We start from the raw sequence: 19,230 nt of genomic DNA on the forward strand, positions 1-19,230 counted from the left end.
AGTTTCCAAGACACAGCATCATTAGCAGAACAATAATGTCCAATCCCGCTCTCTTTCAACTGCACTAGACAGTGGACATGACCTTCAATACTCTGGGAATCTTTCCTTTGTACTTTTCTACTTATTCCTCCACAAGAGCTTTTACACGAGAAAATTCTAGGTACTATGAGTGTAAATTTACCACCTACAACACTGGAAGCTGACTCGACGACAGAGAGACCTGTTTGTTTCCAACAGGTCCACTCATGAACATTCTAATGAAGATAGCATCACTTTTAGGAAAAGGACACCCTGAAGGGAATATTTCAATAGCAAGGGAGAAAACCTTCTAAAAAATTTCTTCTAGTCAACCTCTCAGACCCCCAATAAGGGAAAAAATCACTATTCTTTCAAATCACATATTTAAACTAGAATACAGCAATTTAAGTAAAAATCAGTAATCTTAACTTCTTAATTAAAAAGATACAAACCTGAATTGATCTATTAAACTGTATGCACTACGTGTTCTCAGCTCAGCTTACCAAATTCAAAAGATGGTGTGGTCTGACCTTTAGGAAGGAATAAGTTGCATTTGATAATGAAAAATCCAAGTATTTTTTGATGTAAAGAAACAGTTTTTAGGAGTTTTGCCAGAGAGATAAATAAAATATTTGAGCAGGAGAGAAGGCATCATAAAAATTCCTAGAGATAAAAACGATTAAATCATAAAATAACATTGCAGCCTAGTTTTTAGGGAGCAGAGGTAATGTTGACATTTCCATATCTGAAATTATATGTGATACAATGAATTATAGCATTTCCTAGATCTGAGCTAGATTGTATTTGTTCTAAATATTTAGAACCTCATTAAATTACCCAAGGGACAACAGCTTAAAAGTATGTGAACTTTCATTTAAATAACATTTAAACTACAGACCTGTTACCCACCCCACAAGCTGTACAACAAACCTATAAAATCCTGGGAGAGAAAACCCAAAGCAAACTTTTAGACATCTTTCTATTAGCCTTAGAGATGTGCCAATACAGTTTTAGCTGTCCACAGTGTAAGTGCTGAAGGTTAATAGTTAAAGACCAATGGAATGTTAACACAGTCTAGTACTACACTTGAGTAGTAATGCATGGAAAGACACTGAAATTAAAACACTTTGTTCTGCATGTTCTGAAGTGATGTAACAGTGATGATTGGTTATATTAGATGACAAAGCAGGGCTTCTTAGGACTTTAAAAAACACAATCGTATCTAACATTCTTCCAAATAACATATTCTTCCAATTCTTGTACAAATATATGAAGCTAAAATAAAGAATTTTTTCACACTCCAGTTATCTTCTAATGGCAGCATTTGGTATGTTGATTTTTTTTTTCCAAAAGTAATTTTCAAAGTAAAATGCTGATTGCCTTGACTGGTATGTCTAGAAAGAAAAGACTTACCTGTCTTGTTTTCTCTGACCTCAATAATATAAATATTTATGTCAGGGTGGAATTTTGTCCCTGCTGGGGGTTCTGGAGTGGAAAGTGTCTGAGGTCTGAAGGCCTCTTTGCCTTCCACAGTGGGTGGTCTTGTTGGCTGTGTAGCAGACGGAGTACTTGAAGTTGTGAAATACTCTCTATCAATATCAGTTTCTGTTTCCCTCAGTACAACATCCTCAAGCGTAGTGGGAGGAACACGAGATGTTGATTCTCCTATGATTACCATGTCTCTGGTTGTTTCTTCTCCGGGTTCCCTGTCAATGAGAGGCGGTTTCTCAGTGGGTGCGGGAGATGGCTTGGATGAAGTTGTGTGGAGTCTATCTACTGAACTGAAGGTGGCCGTGACATCACTGAGAACTGTGGCTGTAATTGTTGAAAATTCTGGCAGTTCTGTGGCTTTGGGCTTTTCAAATAATCCTGAGCCTGAATCAATATAATCTAGGGATGTTTTCTCTCTTTTCTCAGTAGTGGTTTCTTCAATAAGCTGGGTGACATGGGTGCCAAAAGTTGACACAAATCCCCCAGGACTAGTACTTTTTGTTTCATACTTTTGTTCAGGCTCTGGACTTAAAGACACTTTTGGCTCTATGCTTGGTGTTAGTGTTACTGCTTCATCAGTTTCTGCTTTGTGCTCAGTGACAGCACCAGGTGGATAAGACACACTATGCTCAATTTTTCCAGTTTCAGTGGTTTCTAAAACTGGGACTCTCTCAGAACCCGTCACCATTCTGTCTTCAGAGATTGTGTATGCTGACCCATCACTCTCTTGTTCATCTAAAGGTGTTGCTGCCTCCTTGGCTGTGTCAACTGCAGAACTGAGAGTAGGAACTGGTTCCTCTGTAGTCTGTTCTTCCCAAGCGAATTCTTCTTGAGTTGTTCTGTCTGTAATTTCTGTTGTTGTTCTTAGACTCTCAGGAGAAAGAGTTGCTTCAAGATGGGTCTGATCAATGACATGTATGTCTCGAGAGGGGACACCCAGAACTTCACCTTCTGAGGGAACAGAGGGTACCAATACTCCCCATTCTGTCTTGGGAATTACAGAAAGAGGAATGGTATGGGAAGTGTCTACATAGGTAGTAGATTCTTGGGTGACACTATAATTAACAAATGCCAATCCTTCCACTTCTGAAGTGTGTGCAAGTTGGGGGACAGTAGATACTGGCTTAGAGACATCCCTATCTTCTCCTTCATCCAAAGCACTTCCCTCTGTAGTTTCATAAACAACTTGGCCTTCCGTGCTTGTGGCAGGTGGAACTCTTTCTTCAATGATAGCATCTCTCAAAGTTGGCTTTTCTGCAATACCAATTAACAGAGTTGGCTGAAATCCGACTGTGAATTTCCGATGGTCAGTTGTATCTTCCTCAGTAAACTCCTCTAATGGCTTTTGAGTACTATCTGTGACAAGAGTAAATTCATCTCCTCCATCTTCAGTGAACCTTGGGATTTCTATATCCTTTCCACTCACTTGTGTAGTGGTGAGTAAGGCAGGGGGCAATTCTGGAAGACCTGCATGTTCTGTGGATTCTAAAGGCTTCGATGTTGTCTTATCCTCATCCCATGCCCATTTTGACACAGTGACCACCTCCACATTTAAAGTACTGGGGCTCAAATGCACTGTTGTAATACCCTCATCATACTTTGTAATATCTTGATAGCCATCTGTTTCTATTTCAGCCGGTGTTGTCATAAAGTCTTCCTCCACATCTCTTGCTTCTGTGGGCACTACACTTGGCTTTGTTGTTGTCAGTGCTAGAGAATCAAAAGATTTGGTCATTTCCACTGAATACTCTGTTAGATGAATTTGCTCTGAGGAAGCTGTCGAGAACTTCATTCCAGAGAAGTCTTCTTCCTCTATTTTTCCTATAAATGGATCTTTGGTGATCTTTCCCTGTATCTCATCATCAGTGTAAGTATCTGTTCTCATCTCTGGACTCAGTGTTCCTGTTTTTTCTCTTCCTTTTGCCATTTCTGTTTGTGGAGAGGGGTAAATAATTGTGGATATTCCCTCGACTAATCTTTTATCACCAGAATAAGGAAACAATCCTCCTTCTCTTTGAGGGTATGATGGGAAAGGTGTGGTAGACACATACTGGTCCAAAAAATCTTCAGTTATCCTTCCATTAGTTTGTTTCTCTTCCCAGTTGTCTGTGGATGATTCATCACTGTCAGGCATAGTTATAGGTGAAATAATTGTTGAGGCTAACACTGACTCCCTGTCCTCTGGTTTAGTGGAGGTGGTGTCTTCTGATGTCTTTGACACTGTAACAATTTCAGGTATTTGGCTAAAGACCAAGGTGCTCTGACCAGATCTAACTGTAAATGTTCTGTCTTCCCTGTCATCTTCTCCCACGGTGAATCCATAGTGGCTTGTGGTCACAGATTCAGAAATAGCGCTTCCTGTTTTCTTTTCAGTTTTGGATTCCGGGGTCATTGTTGTAGATGCAAATGGTGCTTCAGTTACAGATAATTCCTTGGAAGGAATGTGCTTTGAGATTTCCATAGATGTTGCCAAGGGACCAACTTCTATTTGTTCAATTTGAGTAACTGATTCTTCCGTTTGTATGTCTTCCCTGACACCATCCCATGAATCAGTAACAGGATGGGGGATGACGGTCGTACTTTGGGCTGCTTCTTCCCAAATTTCAGGTATGTCTGGCTTTCCAAGTGGTCCTGAAGCAGAAGGTGAGTAGTAGTCCGTATCCCAAAGCTTCCTGGTACTCCCAGCAGGTGTGGATGACTCAGTGGTTACTCTGTGTGTGACAGCTTGAGACTGAACTGTGGTTTTCTGTTCAAAACTGACTATGTTTCCCACAGGAGGGAATTTTGTTGTAATGATAGGTAAGTCGGTGATTAAAGGGATGATTGGTGTGGTTCTGTCAGGTACCATTTGTAGTTCTTCAGAAAAACTGGATGATGCAGTTTCTGCAAGGATATTCAGTTCGATGGTTGTAGCCTCTGATATATTCTGTTTAGCTAGAAAAATAATTTCAAAGAGTTGATTAGATAAGTCACTAGTAAAAAGTTGTACGTCCAGAGTTTGTCAAGTGCTGCTGTGTACTTTAGGGTGACCCACAAGTGTTTTGTGATGAAGGGTATCTAGAAACTATAATTAAATTAACTCAGACAATTGAACATTTTATAGTCACAAACTGATCACTTGTTTTATCTTCAAAGGGTTATCATGGCTTTTATCCATAAGTATGAATGATTGTTTTTGGTTAAGGAAAATGAATATGATGTAGTTTTAAGATAAAGAGAAGTCCAAAAAATATGAATGTAGAGTACGGAAATAGTAGATAGGTTACTTATCAGAAACTACAGCAGCAAATCAAAACTTGGTAAGACTACCCTTCTGAAGGGTTCTTGTGTACTCTGCCTCTCTCTTTCCCCCTCCTTCTCAAGCTGCACTGTGTCTCAGGGGAGAGGGAGTGCCTCAGATTGCAAAACAACAAAAAAGCCACATCAAATGTACCCAAGTTACATGTAAATATTACATTGTCCATAATGTGAGGGGTTTCATAAAAACAGGATATTAAATGTTTTACTACCCCTCTTCACTTGATTCCGGGTGTGGAGACATTTGTCTTCATCTGCCTTTCCACTCTTGTTTCTAATAAACAAGAAGATGTTTCTGGCAGAGGCTGCTTGGCATTTGTAATAGTTCTATGTTTTGTTCCATGTTCCACACATGATGTTTGTGACTCTTAAGGGTCTTGGTTCCAGGCTGACTTTAGTGTGAACTGCAAAAGTAGACCAGGAAGTAAAGTACCCACATGATATATTTTAGGTCTGTAATTACCAATCACTGGAAACAAATCTGAGCATCAGAAAGAACGGGCTCAGGCAATAAAAAGTAACATGTCATCATAAAATGCTACATTATAATGCCTCAAATTTACAAAGAATGGCCTGTCTGGTTTAAAGAAATTTAAAATGTGTGTAAAAGTGATTATAGAGATTCCTTTTCAACATAGGGAAAATGCAGCGGCTTAGTACACAAAGATTTTTTTTCTTAAAAAAAATCAGATTTTCAAAAATCAAAAAGGAGTCACCCCTAAATTCAGAAGAAGTTGTTCTAAGGAATCACATAGACACTGTTTTGCCACATCCTGTATAATTTAAAACTAGTTGTTATGAGTATTGCCTGTTCTCCCTGATAAGAGTTATAAGATCTGTTGTATCTATAATATCTGTGTGTAACTCTCAATAATACCCAAACAGGAGTTTTCCAAAGGGAAAATCAAAGTGGATATCTTTGAATTCCATCTACTCTGTCTAAATTTAATGATATTTGGACAGTGAAACTGTTGTGTATGATACTAGAAGTGTAAACATACGTCATTATATATTTGTCCAAGCCCACGGAATGTACAACATAAAAGATGAGCCTTTATGTAAACTATGAACTTTGATTACGATAAGTGCACATGCATTCATCAATTGTGACAAATGCACTGCTGTGGTGTGGGATGCTGATGATGGGGGAGGCCACACACGAGAGGGAGTAGGGCGTCAATAGGAAACCTCTGCAGTTTCCACTGAATTTCACTGTGAAACCTAAAAGTACTCCAAAAACCAAAGTCTATTAAAAAACTTGAGGATCGAATGATGTGACTTTGTTGTAAATCAGATTTGAGTTGTAATATGTTCTTTATTTCTGTTTGGTATGAGCTGTTATTAGCTGTGGTCATTCCCCAGACCATTCTAAAGCTCAGGTTCACTACTTTTATCATGAAAACTTGGTGGTCATTTACAGCATGGTAACAATGAAATATTCTTCAAAGTCTGTTACTATTTACCCTTTTGTGTTGGAACAAAAGTAAACAAAAAATAACTGGATTCTTCAAAAACATACTGAATAATCTTTTTCTCCCTTAAAAATTTTTTTTAAAGTAAAGCCTTTTCTATATTCATTTCCTGGAAGAAGCTTTAGTCTATTTTGATTGACATGAACAACTTAAGGAGCCAATCTCTGAGAATTTTTAATCCAATTCTCTGTCCTCTGAAATTCCATGACTGTTACCTCATTTCGCTGCCAAATATCATGTTTGTCTTATAACAGCTTTCTTCTGGGAAGCAGTAAAATGTACATACAGAAAAGGCTCCCATGGAAACATCACATAAACAGTAATCACACTGCATATTAGAGAAAAATTAATCACATTATTGTCAATAACAGGAAGAGAGCTGATTTTGCTTTTTCTCAGAGTATTTTCATGGTTGATGAAACACTTTAAAGGACATGATATGGCGTTACGGCCAAACAGAAGGCCTGTGGATCAGGTTATCCTATGTCTGAAACCAAGTTCTGTGCTAGCAACTTTCTACAATGCTATCAAAATGCTTCTATAGTGTTTTCAAAGTGAAGGACTCATATTTTAAAATCTAAACTGTACGTCATTGCCGACCATTACTGTACCATCTGGCATTGCCTTCCTCCAGTCCTGGAGCATGGTAAAGTGTCAGCAATAGGGCTTGGAGAATCTCCTTTACAAAGCCAGGATTTCTGTGACTTTGTGTTCACAAACAAGGGTTTTCAATAGTTTTAGAGCTCTGTTTAAAAGTCTGTTTATAATTAAATTAATTAATTCAGCTATTTGGAATGGAAAACCTCAGACTTCCTTTGGGGTTGAGTGGCTTTTTCGTCAACTTAACAGCTGATTTCCATCCTAACTCAGAGTATCTGATGATCTGTGCCATTTGTTTCAACCATTTCAAGAAGAGGAAATAATTTCAAAAACCACAAATATCTGCAAAGAGGTATCTTTAGATTAAATGCTGCTATATTAATGATGACTATGATAGAGGTGAAAATGCAACTCCAAATTATTCCAAAAGTGTCCTTCAGAAGAATCCACATGGAGAGATTTTTGAATTGGAAAACTACCAGTGTCCCTTCAACTTCATTAATGAGGAAGCCAACAGAAATCAGCGTACTTCTTCTCCCACAAAAGCTCCCTTCCAACCTTTGCAGCTGTCTCCCATACAGATGTTTTGAATCACTGTACTTATATATTTTATGTTCTAGGGACGATCTTCTTTGTGCTTCTGTTATAAGACATGAGGCAGATTTTCCCAATAAAACATAAGGCCCCTATGAGCGTCATGATAGTCAATTTAACACACACCCATACTGCGTACCTTATCTTAACATTACTAATTTCAGCTTGGTTCTTCTATATGAAAATGTTTTACATGTCTATAACTATAACCATGAGAATTCACAAATACAGTGCATATTCAATAAGCTGATTCCAAGTTTACTGTTAAAGAGTAAAGGTTGGAACAGTGGTATTAGAATTCAAACTATTTTTAAAAAGTTTTCTGAGTGAGTGATTGAATGCTAACAGATTGAAATTCAATAAACAGAAAAGATACTTAAAATGCCATTTAGGGAAGGATTAGTTGGGTGCCCCTGATCAGATTACAATTGAGGGCACAAAAAAAAAAAAAAAAAAAAAAAAAAAAAAAAAAAAAAAAANTGAACAAATAAGTAAAAAAGTAGCATATGAAGTGGTGAGAACTTATTTTGCTTTCTCCAAACCATAATTTCCAGCTCCCTTGCTTAATCAAACAGAGGGATATAAAAAATAATGAAGGTTCAAAGCAAGATCACATAGATGACCAGAAGCTTAGAAATTAAGATTTCAAAACAAGGAAATTGTTTCCATTGAGGAAGATGCTGAAGGATGAATGAACAATTGTGTTCAATAATAGAAAGGGCTATTATTTAGATTTTGGTCATCAACTTAAAAAGGAAAAATGGGCTCCATGCCCAATGCAACGAATTCAGGTAATTAGAAAAACTATCTGAGGAGGATGGTAATAGGATATTAGAATGGGTTTTCTAGGAAATGTACTGTATCTCCCTGGCTTAGAGATCATTAATAATATTTACATGAGAGATTATCATGAGTCTTGAATGGCTTTGATTCACTCAAATTTGGGGGTATATGGGTGATTTGTCAAAGTTCTAAGTCTCTAACTTTCACAGAACTTGCTTAACTCTGAGGTCAAAGAAAAATCAAAAGTGCACAATTTAGTTTAATTGTCACAGGGAAATACACAGGAAAATTTTATTTTGTGAATGTATTAATTTGCAGTGTTTTTAATCTACTCAACATGAATAGATTCTAATTATGTTTGTCATCAGCCATTGTTAACCTTCTATTCAGTGATGTTCAAAGGAAAAAAGAATTATAGCAAGGTGAGGTTTTAGTATTGTTCATTCACCAGGAAGTGGCTTAAAAACACCATGTATATTAGTAAAAAGCAAACAAGAAAAATATGGTTATACTTCTAAATTCCTCTGCTTGACCAAACAGCTACACATCTCTGGAATCACTTTTGGAATTGTTGCTAAGGTCACAGCTCTTACAAACTTTACCCTACGAACTTAGTCACCACCCAACTGTGTGGGAAAAGTGAACAGCAGTCAAGTCATTTTGAGAGTATTTTTTACATTCTTTAAAATATATACATTAAAAGAATCCTTGAAAAAAGATTTAGAAATTTGGGGAAGCTGTTGGCATAGCATGTAGTTTTAAAAAGATTAGGAAAGATTTTTATGTTGTGACTAAGCCTTCTAAATCTCTTATCTGATGAATCAAGTTTGAATATAGTAGGTTTTAGGGAAAAAAAAAAACAAGAATCTAACCCTTAGATTAGATTAGATTAACCTTTGGTTTGGGAAAAAACCCAAAATTTGAATCATGTTATTTGGAAGTTATATATTTCCAAGTTATATAAATTCAAAGGAATTAGAAGAAAAAAAAAACTGGACCTAAATTTTCAAACTTTTCTCAGATTTTATATAGATTTTTGGTAGCTGATTATTGTATTTGAATATAAGGGTATTATTTCATACATTCATGTGAATTCCTCATTTAAATAGATATTTTAAACCACATCAGGATGAATTTTTTGTGGCTACAGACAGGCTTTGGTTTAAGTTTTATCTTCAGGGAGAAAAAAAAAGGTTGTTTAAAAATCTTCTCTTGCCAGTTTTATAAAGCAAGAGAAAATACAACCTAACAAGATAGTCAAGTCAGATAATTCCACTTCTTCCCTAATTAAACATCCCAACAGCAATCTGATTTCAGTTCTTAATCATAGTCACTTAATGTAAAACTGATTTGAGGGTTTAAACTGCTTGAAAGTCACTGTTAAGAGACTGTGGCTTAAAAAAATGTATTATCTTTCTATTTTTAGAGATAGGCTTTCCTTATTATTGTTTTTTTTCCTGCCCTGAAAATAACTAAGGAAGACCTTCTCTGTTTCAGAGTCCAGGAACAAAAGTTAGTATTCTCAATCGCTTTGTATAGCCAGCTTGTATCACACAGATACACAAAACATGACTTTCACACTCAGAAAATTGAGTCAGTGGGAGGCGTTCTGGGCAGAGGCACCTTAGCAGGGCATCAGCAGCATGTCAGTGCCTTACCATCGCACTAACGTCTATTCTGCGATGATTCAGACATCCTAGAACGACTTTTTGGGTGACAAAGAATGTCTGTGTGTTTCACTTTAGAAACCAATTACATAACAAGCTAGCATATTTTCTATTCGTTTCAGTTACATATTGCTAAAACAAGATATATTGGAAACTTAGTAAAAACCTTTCCCTATATTTCAATAGGACATGGTTTCACTTTGAATATACTTACCCCAAATTCTAGGAAATTTTTGTTTTGCCGTCACAATATAGACAGTAAAAGTCAAAAGGAAACTCTGGATTACTTGCTTGTTTGATCAAGCACATTCTACAAGCATGATACTATACCATGTGGCTACTACCGCTAAAGTAACTTAAGGACATCTGAAAATTTTAGATAATTATATCATGAATATGGAGAAGTATTTCTTAAGATCAATTTTAAGTAGCAAACAGAACTGAGTTATACCTTGCAAACAATATATACTGTACTTCAATATGATGCTAAAGGATTAATGACTAGAAAGCACATATTTCCATGACCTGAAATAAAATAAATGGACATTTTTATTTATTGCATGGTTCCTTGTTAGGTATTAATTGAATGCTATGGTTATCCATCTCCGTTCCAAGTACTCACCTGCAATTACGAAATTTGAATTCTCCGCCATTTCAAAGAAACACATACCAAACAAAGACAAAAGAAGCAGGATTGGAGGATTCAACTCAGCTATAGTTTACCTCAACGATATAACACTAACCATCTACTTACACTTAAGGACTGCAATTAATATTTTAAAAAAACTAATCAGAAATGTGTTCTGTGGTTCTAGGTGCAATGGAAGCACGGTTCGGACTTTAACCTGACATTTCCTTATCACCTCGAAAAAAGCATTTGTCAAACTTCCTGCTGTTTTAACCATATCGCTCCTGTTCCATTTATTTGCCTTCGGAAGTCACCGAACTGTTTCCGTTCTGTGCACACACAGCAAGACATGGAATCCATTCCCATCGCTAGTTGAACATCAATGCATGTCTTCGAAGTATTTTTAAAAAATCTGTAATTTTTAAAAAGGTAGCAAACACTTACGTTTAAAGCAGTAGGCATCAAATCTGCTATCAGGGGGAGGGAAGCCTGTCTGGTTCTCAAAACGATACAGGGTTCTCACCCCAAGTAAACCACCTCCACACTGGGCCCTGGCCACAGTCACAGGGTGGCGAACGCTGGCGTCGGACAGCCACCCATAATCGCACTGGTCAAAGCCATTCCTCCAAGCTGCTTGGAGTTCCCCCACTGTCGCCAGCCGGGCGTCCTGGTTTTCACACTCTTCTTCAGCCTCCTCAAAGGTAAATTTATTGGGAGCAGTGATGTGGAAAACATCACCTAAAATAAGAAGAGAGTAAAAAAAAAAACCCTCTAAGTTTAATGATTCATTCCTGTCCAGTCTATGGGTGGGTGGGGTGAGATAGAAGGATATAATCCTTTTTTCATGGTAAAGTAGCAGCTTCTGATACTTTAAGGCAATAAAATTAATAGTTACTCAATTTCAGTACTATCCATGTATAATATGAAATAAGACATACCAGAAAAATTCATATATATTAACTTTATTATCAAACGAGTACTTTTATGGCTTATGGATGTATAGAAGCAATCATTTGATAATAAGTTACGATAAATTCTTTAAAATGAACAGACCTTTCCAATGGATTCTTTGGACTACAATCTGGGAAATGAGTTTTCCCTTCAGTGAAAAGCCTGCAATGTACTTAGCACTGCATGCTGGCAAGGGAAACTGTATTGAAATGTCACCAAGGTCTTTTCACTTTGTTCAACCTGAAATCAAACACTAGTTCTCAGACCATCCTTCTCACATATCGTTACCATCAAAACGGATTCACTCCTATCAGATTAAACAACAAAACAAGAAAAACTCTAGGGTATGAAGATTCGAAGAGACAGAAGCAAGATGGAATGCTGTAACGTGTGAGGGCTGCCGAGACTGCGTGATCGTTAGGTCAGACGGGCTCAGAATGAACAGAGGCCAATATCAGCTCCCACTCAGCTGGTCAAAGTGGCCAAAGTCTCCCAGAGGAAGAGGCACCTTTTTGTTTTCTACTTACTCTATTCACAGTGGATACCTCTTTCAATCTGTCTGTCCTTTTACTAGTTCTCACAAAGATACTACACGTGCTAGCAGGGGTGCTAACGAGGTTTGAGAGACTCTTACATTTGTTTTTTGATTAACAAAGAAAGGCTGAACATTTACGTTGTTCATCACCAGGCCCAATGTGCAAGGAATATGTTCATCATAATTTAACACATCACAATAAAATATTCTGGAAACATCAGAGAGTTTATTAAGTTGGTACTTGGGTAGTTAACAAAACAACTGGCTAAAATAAATTCAATGCGAATCAAATGATGCTTTCTGCAATTGAGTACAAGTGGCTCAAAGACAGAGGCAGAATTAGAGAATACCGAAGCTAATTCAGCAGGAATATAAAATGCGGCAGAGAGGAAGAAGCTAAAATATTGATAGTCCATCATGGCAGCAGCCGCGGGTCCTGTTTCTGAGTCTGTGATATATTACACAATGGGGACTCCAGAGCTCTCGTGGTTCAGATCCTCACCTGACTAAATCCAGATGTAGCAAGCAATTGTTTAAAATGAATAGAGCCATTAGTCTCTCTGAGTGTGTGATAGCTTTCTAAAACAAGAAAAATTAGTCATGGGAAAAATGGCCAAATCAGACATAACAATTTTTGTCACTCTAAATCTAAAATTGCTGCTGAGGTAACTAGGCCAAATCCCTATAGGAGCTACTTGAAAAAGAGAGGGAAAATGACTTTTATCTGACTGAAAAGAGTAAGGTGGATGTGAGAATAGGTTTTTGTCCTTAATTGTCTAGGCTGGCAAGGTCAGTAATGTCAAATCTAAAAATAACTATAGGAACATAAGTTCCTCCACCCCATTCCTGCACTATCTGCCCCCCTAACAAGTTTTAAAAGCATAAGACTCAAAGTACCAGTTACATAGCATGTATCAACGATGGTTGTTAAGTGAATGGCATTTCAAGTTCTTGTTAAGAAACAACGTGCTCTTTTTCTTCCATCCTTCCCAAGCAGCACATTAAAAACGGCTCACTGAAGCAGACCTTTGGGTATAGCTGTTGTCCAGAACAGCTGATTCATCTCACCTATGGATTTGGCTTAAAGCAACACAGGGAAAGACAGACAGAGAGACTGTGTCTGAGTCCTTCTGAGCGGTCCCATTCACTTCAAAGGAATGCAAGTGTGAACATGGGCAGCATGCCAATTCGTTTCCCTCCAAGGTAGAGCACTTGCATTTGTTATTACAGCTGGAATATCATTCTGTTGCCTTAGTTTCCTGTGTCGTGACGTACTTCGACTTTGCCTCAAAGACTCTGAGGCAAAAATTACTGTTCCTTTAAACTACTAAGAGTGATCAGCCAACCACAGCAGGGCAAAGAAATATAATTGATTGAGTAACTCTGCTACTCCAAGCAGCAATGGTAGTCTACATGTTGGGTGGAAATAACCTCTCGAAAGATGCCCAGACCAAAGGGCTTATAAAGAAAAATGATGGCAAGATTTCATAGGTAACTGGTTTCCCTGTTTTAAACTGCAAACATGTCTGAGATAATAAAGCAAAGAACGGTTTCAGAAGATGCTGGTAGGTTGAAAAGACAATTCCTTATTATTATTAAATCAGTAAAGACTTAATAGAAACTTTAGAACTTTTCACAGTTCTAAAGTTATAGAACTTTTCACATAGAAACTCTAGTTAAACCTGACTTTATATCATAGTATCAATTATTTAATTCATTTGCAGATGCAATTTCCATCCATCTATCCGATACTCAATAAAATAATTATTTTACTTATTTGAATAAATTCTATAATCCCTAAGGTCATCTATTTTCTTTTATATGTAGGAACTTTTCGAGCACTGCAAATTTAAAACAATATTGAAAAAGATAGCACCATTAGGTTTCATTTAACTGAGTTGAAAAGAAATAGTTAACTGGCATTGAGTTTCGTTTAAGGTGAGAATCAAAATAATTCATTTATAAAAATACATATGGCAAATTGTTTTATTTCAAGATGAGAAAAAGAAAGGAAAAATATTTATTTTAACTCTATTCTAAAAGGTAAATATCTAAGACCTCTTAAATCATGATTGTTTAACATGAATATTATTTTGCCCTCTTCAAAAATCTAATAATATAGTAAAGTATCCACACTATAGAATTATCTTACTGTATCTTGAAACTCTTAGAATTAACTCTCAGTCTATACCAAAAATGGTAAGTTAACTGATCCAAACTTTGCCCTTTCTATGTATCAAACTCAAAATATTAGGGCCAGGACATCTTATACTTTTTAAAAATACTGTAGAATGTCCTAGCATCAGTTTTATACAGAAACCCAAGCCAGACAAAAAGAATAGGAAAGTCAAAGATAATGCATAGTAGTAATGGAATTAGTTCATACTACTAAGTGCGTTTGATTCCTAAGACATTTATAACTTCCTGTCAAATATTTTTTTATTCACTACATGCCTGGTTTTAATTAGATAATCCTTTGACATTATACATCTTCTATCTAAAATAATATAAACGTGGTGACCGTTGCTTAAGTCAGAATTAACCTTTTAAAAACTTATTTTTTTAGTGTTTATTTATTTACTTTTGAGAGAGAGACAAAGAGAGTGAGCACAAGCAGGGAAGGGGCAGAGAGAGAGGGGGAGACACAGAATCTGAAGCAGGCTCCAGGCTCTGAGCTGTCAGCACGGAGCCTGATGCGGGGCTCAAACCCACAAACTATGAGATCATGACATGAGCTGACGTTGGCCACTTAACCGGCTGAGCCATCCAGGCGCCCCTAAAAGCTTATTGTTGGAGATGTGAATCAGAAAGACTGTTAACTTATGGTGCACATTCAAAGAACATAATTTCCCAAAATGTCTTCTATCAAAAACTGGTGACCTTGAGATGTGAGCAGGTGTTCTACAGAAAAGAGGGTGCAAGGACAACTGCATTTAGAAAACAAGTACAATTCATCTGACAGGTCTTGTTTCTGCAAGACTTCTCTGATCATTTAGTGTATTTAAATATATAAATATAAATTACAGTATTTATTAAAAGTCCCCACAAGTAAATCATGATGTGGAAACCATTTGATCCGAGAACTCTCTTACTCAGAGAATACTAATTAATAGACCATGGATCGGTTCCATGGAATTGATTTCCAAACACAGCAAATCCATAGCAAGTAAAACAGTATTAAGTTTCTGGTTGCTTATGTGTCAACCTGCTTTAAGATAGAAGCAAAGTGGTCCAGGCAACCAAACAGCATCAAAGCAGGAGCTAAAAAACTAGAGTACAAAGCAAAGGGCACATGAAGTTCATTGCCTCCCAGGGCGGCAACAAAGACTGCCAGTGAGCACAGGAGGCTGGGGAGAGCAGGCAGCCTTGAGGAAGCATCTAAGATGGTATTCAAAAGCTGAAAACAGAAGTTCATTTAAACGAAGTTCATTAAAAAGAAGATCTTTCGGGGGCACCTGGGTGGCTTAGTTGGTTCAACTTCTGACTCTTGATTTCAGCTCAGGTCACAATCTCACAGTTTATGGGATTGAGCCCTGTGTTGGGCTCTGTGCTGACACCATGGAGCCTGTTGGGGATTCTCCCTCTCCCCTCTCTCACCCTCCTCTCCCTGCTTGTGCTTCTCTCTCTCTCTCTCTCTCTCAAAATAAATAAATAAACATTTAAAAAAAGATCCTTTTGGAAAAAAAGTAAACCAAGGAATAGCCGATAAAAGCAACAGGTTTTCTCCTCAATAATAAATTGTAGGCACAGAGCTTTCCCACAGAAAAACCAGAGCCCACAGGGGGAAAAATGCAGATTTTAAGCTAAACACAGACCACTTTTACACTGAGAAAGCAGTCAAAACGTTAAAATTTTCAGTGTCTCCGTTGATCTCCTTTCAGTTTTTAAAGCCATAGTCAGGAATTATTTACAGGTCAAATGATATGTTCTAAACTATAGCAAAGTGGAATGAAATGAGACAGATATAAAATCTGGGCCAGTAACAATAATGTAACTCCAGGCTTGGTCCAAAAATGAATGATCATAAGAGGACGCACCAATGCACACAGTCAGAAGTTCAGAGGCAAAGGCAAATTCAGAACCAAGGAAACGAGACAAAGAGAAAGCAAACACGGGAAATCAAGCAAAGCAACTCAGTGCTTTTACTTAGTTTCTCTCTCTGCAACATGACTTAATTGGTTACGTTGTAGAAGTTTTTGCCCCGAGGGTATCCTCAGGCACTTTTTTGCCTCTGATGTAGGTAGTAAAAGTTCCTTAATGTTCATAGCAGCACTCTCCACAATAGCTAAAACATGGAAAGAGCCTAAGTGTCCATCAACAGATGAATGGATCAAGAAGTTGTGGTTTATCTATACCATGGAATACTCCATGGCAATGAGAAACAATGAAATCTGGCCATGTGTAGCAACATGGATGGACCTTGAGGGTGTTATGCTGAGCGAAATAAGTCAGGCAGAGAAGGACAAATACCATATGTTTGCACATATAGGAGGATTAGGAGGAACTTGACGGAGGAACAAGGGGGAGAAGAAGGGCGGAAATGGTGGGGGAAAGGGAGAGAAGCAAACCATGAGAGACTCTTGAATGCTGACAAAAACTGAGGACTGATGGATGTGGGGGGAGGGGGGGATGGGCATGGAGGAGGACACTTGTGGGGATGAGCACTGAGTGTTATGTGGAAACTAATTTGACAATATACTATTAAAAAAAAAAAGTTCCTTCTGAATCACAACACTTATTGCCGAGAGAGAGAGAGAGAGAGAGAGAGAGAGAGAGAGAGAGAGAAGGGAGAGAAAGAATTTTGTGAGAGAAAAATGCCAATTTTATTAACATAGGACAAGGCTGTGCTCTATTTCTACTACTGAAAACTTGTAACTGAGCCATTTAATGTACTTTAGATTACTGGACAGTTGCCTTCCTGGAAGGCAAACATTACTTTTGCAAGCTGAGGATGAGTCCACTATCTCAGTTCCGGAAGTAGACTCATCAAAGCAGCTACCTCTAGAAGACACTTGCTATCAAATTTGTAACTAGAGTGCAGATTTAGCGTCTGTTTCTAAGTGTTATCCACCTATGACAGAATACTTAATTTTTGTCTAACAAATAAGAACAAATAAAATGTCAGGAAAGAAATGCACAAAATGTTTTACCTACATAAAACAATACATTACTTAACATCAAATGTCAATTTCATTTAAGTTAGTTTAGGTGAGAATTCACTGAGGTATATACATATATGCTCATATTAGTAACACGTAAGATATAACGATGCGGAACAGAGGATTTCACACAGAGTATAATTTGCATATCCATTTGAAAAACAAATATGCAGTATTTTTCCAAAATCTCAACTTAAATGTTAAATTATTCCTGTTATTTCAACTTTCTAGGGGTGTCCTAGAAGAAACTGGAAGACACTGCTTATGAGACTTTAATATCTGGTGACATCCCACAAACTAAATTTACCTTAATTGTGGGAATTAACACCATCAGAAATATTAAGAAAAATAATACTTTCATTTGATGACTAACTGGTACAAGACTCCCTGGAAATTGGACCATGTGTGCTCTTTTCCCACACTTCTGATTGCTAAGTGGAAATGCGGCTCCTTGGCAGACTAAAGAATGAAAAAGGCTGAAAGGCAAGCGATGATGAAAACAAATCAAACATTAAAAATGACCCACTTCGTTCAAAAGCTTGAGCTTATACCCAGGAGTAACTCGGAAAAATTATTAAATTATTTGCCCTGGTCCTAGGGCAAAGCTAGGATAAGAGCTTTCTTTCTTGCTGACAATTCCTTATGAAACCAAAGAGAAGAGGGGAGCTGGCAGTGGCGGGTCAGTTCTCTCCTGGACTAAGCGGACAGGGAGTCAACGCTGAGATCTCATCAGTTTCCTCACTGGGTTTGCTGGGTAGTGTGATAAACGTTTTTTTTTTTTTTCTGTTTATTTGTGCTCATACCCCTTCTACTGTAAACTATCTGGTCTGAAAAAAAGTTCTTATAAACTAATCATGATTCCCTTTACTCATGTGAGAACATAACTCTCTGATTGTCTTTCACTTTAAGGAAGTTTCACATTTGTCCATGCGACTACCTTTCCTCCCTATTTAAGTAAATGTAAGTAATAAATGTACGCAGAAGTAGCTATAGTGTGTGAGCTGGAAGTAGCCACATGGAATGAGCTTCTAAATGCCGATATAATGAAACCACTTATGGCAAGTTTCCTGGTGATGAGAGCAAGTCAGCACAATGATTATTAGCTTTGAAGTTTGGGATTTTTAAGTTTCAAAGGAGGTTTCTTTTTTCTTTCCTTGTTCTCTCTCTGTCTCTCTTTTGCCCTCTCTCACTCTCTCACTCTTGCTTGCTCTTTTTTGCCTGTGTCAATATACACAGGATCAAAGCATCGAAGACTAATGCTCATTATCATCTGGGTCCCAAAATCCATTAGCTGTATACGTTTGATGAACAGCTAACATACACTGCTAAATAATTATGAGGACTGATATTTGAAGGTCATTCAAAAGCACATCAATTCCCCTAAGATATGCTCCTTTTACCTGCACAGAGATCACCCTTCTGCTAATAGTAACGAGAAAACCTCCGAGGCTGCCACCGTCACTCCATTCCATTTCTAGTGGGAGGCAGGCATTGTGTCTAATTTGGACATAATGAGACTGGACAGTCAGATCAGCACCTTTCAGATTTCTCACTTGTCTTTAGACTGAAGGTGAAGCATGATGTGGCTTTAAACAGAGTTCGGAACTTTTAACTTTTCATTAATTATTTAAAAAATTGTCATCAGCTGGCTGTGGTCGTTAACATGCTCCAAATTAGATAACACTCATGAGAAAACAAATCCACATATTTGTCAATGCATTATTATATGGGATCTCATGCATATCAGTTTGAGACAGGAAGTCTCACTAACATTTAAACAGATTTTTATGGTTTTCAGGATGTCGGATCTCATTCTTTCCTACTGACAGAGCAGTTAAGATTTTAATTAGAGTGAGAAAGAGGTTCTAAAAAATTTCTGGGTGTCTGAGTCTTCAAAATATATAAGAGATCGAATGTGTTANTTGGGCTCACATCATGATCCCAATGTTGTTTGTGGGTTCAAGCCCCACATGGGGCTCTGTACTGACAGCTCCGGGCCTGGAGCCTGCTTTGGATTCTGTGTCTCCCTTTCTTT

The 19,230-nt window shown here is 37.5% G+C and overlaps 1 protein-coding gene across 2 annotated transcripts in view; it reads right to left on the minus strand.

Annotated features, from left to right (window-relative positions):
- Nucleotides 1-19,230, minus strand: part of VCAN (versican) — a 108,818-nt gene that overhangs the window by 59,611 nt on the left and 29,977 nt on the right. The window contains exons 6-7 of one of the 2 annotated variants that reach the window (XM_077759847.1): nucleotides 10,995-11,288; nucleotides 1,432-4,443 (exon numbers count right to left, since the gene is read on the minus strand). In XM_077759847.1, coding sequence (XP_077615973.1) covers nucleotides 1,432-4,443; nucleotides 10,995-11,288 — 3,306 coding nt within the window. The remainder of the gene's footprint in view (nucleotides 1-1,431; nucleotides 4,444-10,994; nucleotides 11,289-19,230) is intronic. The other variant, XM_077759848.1, reaches the window with a different exon arrangement.

This window comes from Crocuta crocuta, unplaced genomic scaffold (assembly GCF_008692635.1).
Source record: "Crocuta crocuta isolate KB4526 unplaced genomic scaffold, BGI_CrCroc_1.0 scaffold162, whole genome shotgun sequence".
Lineage (NCBI taxonomy): Eukaryota > Metazoa > Chordata > Mammalia > Carnivora > Hyaenidae > Crocuta > Crocuta crocuta.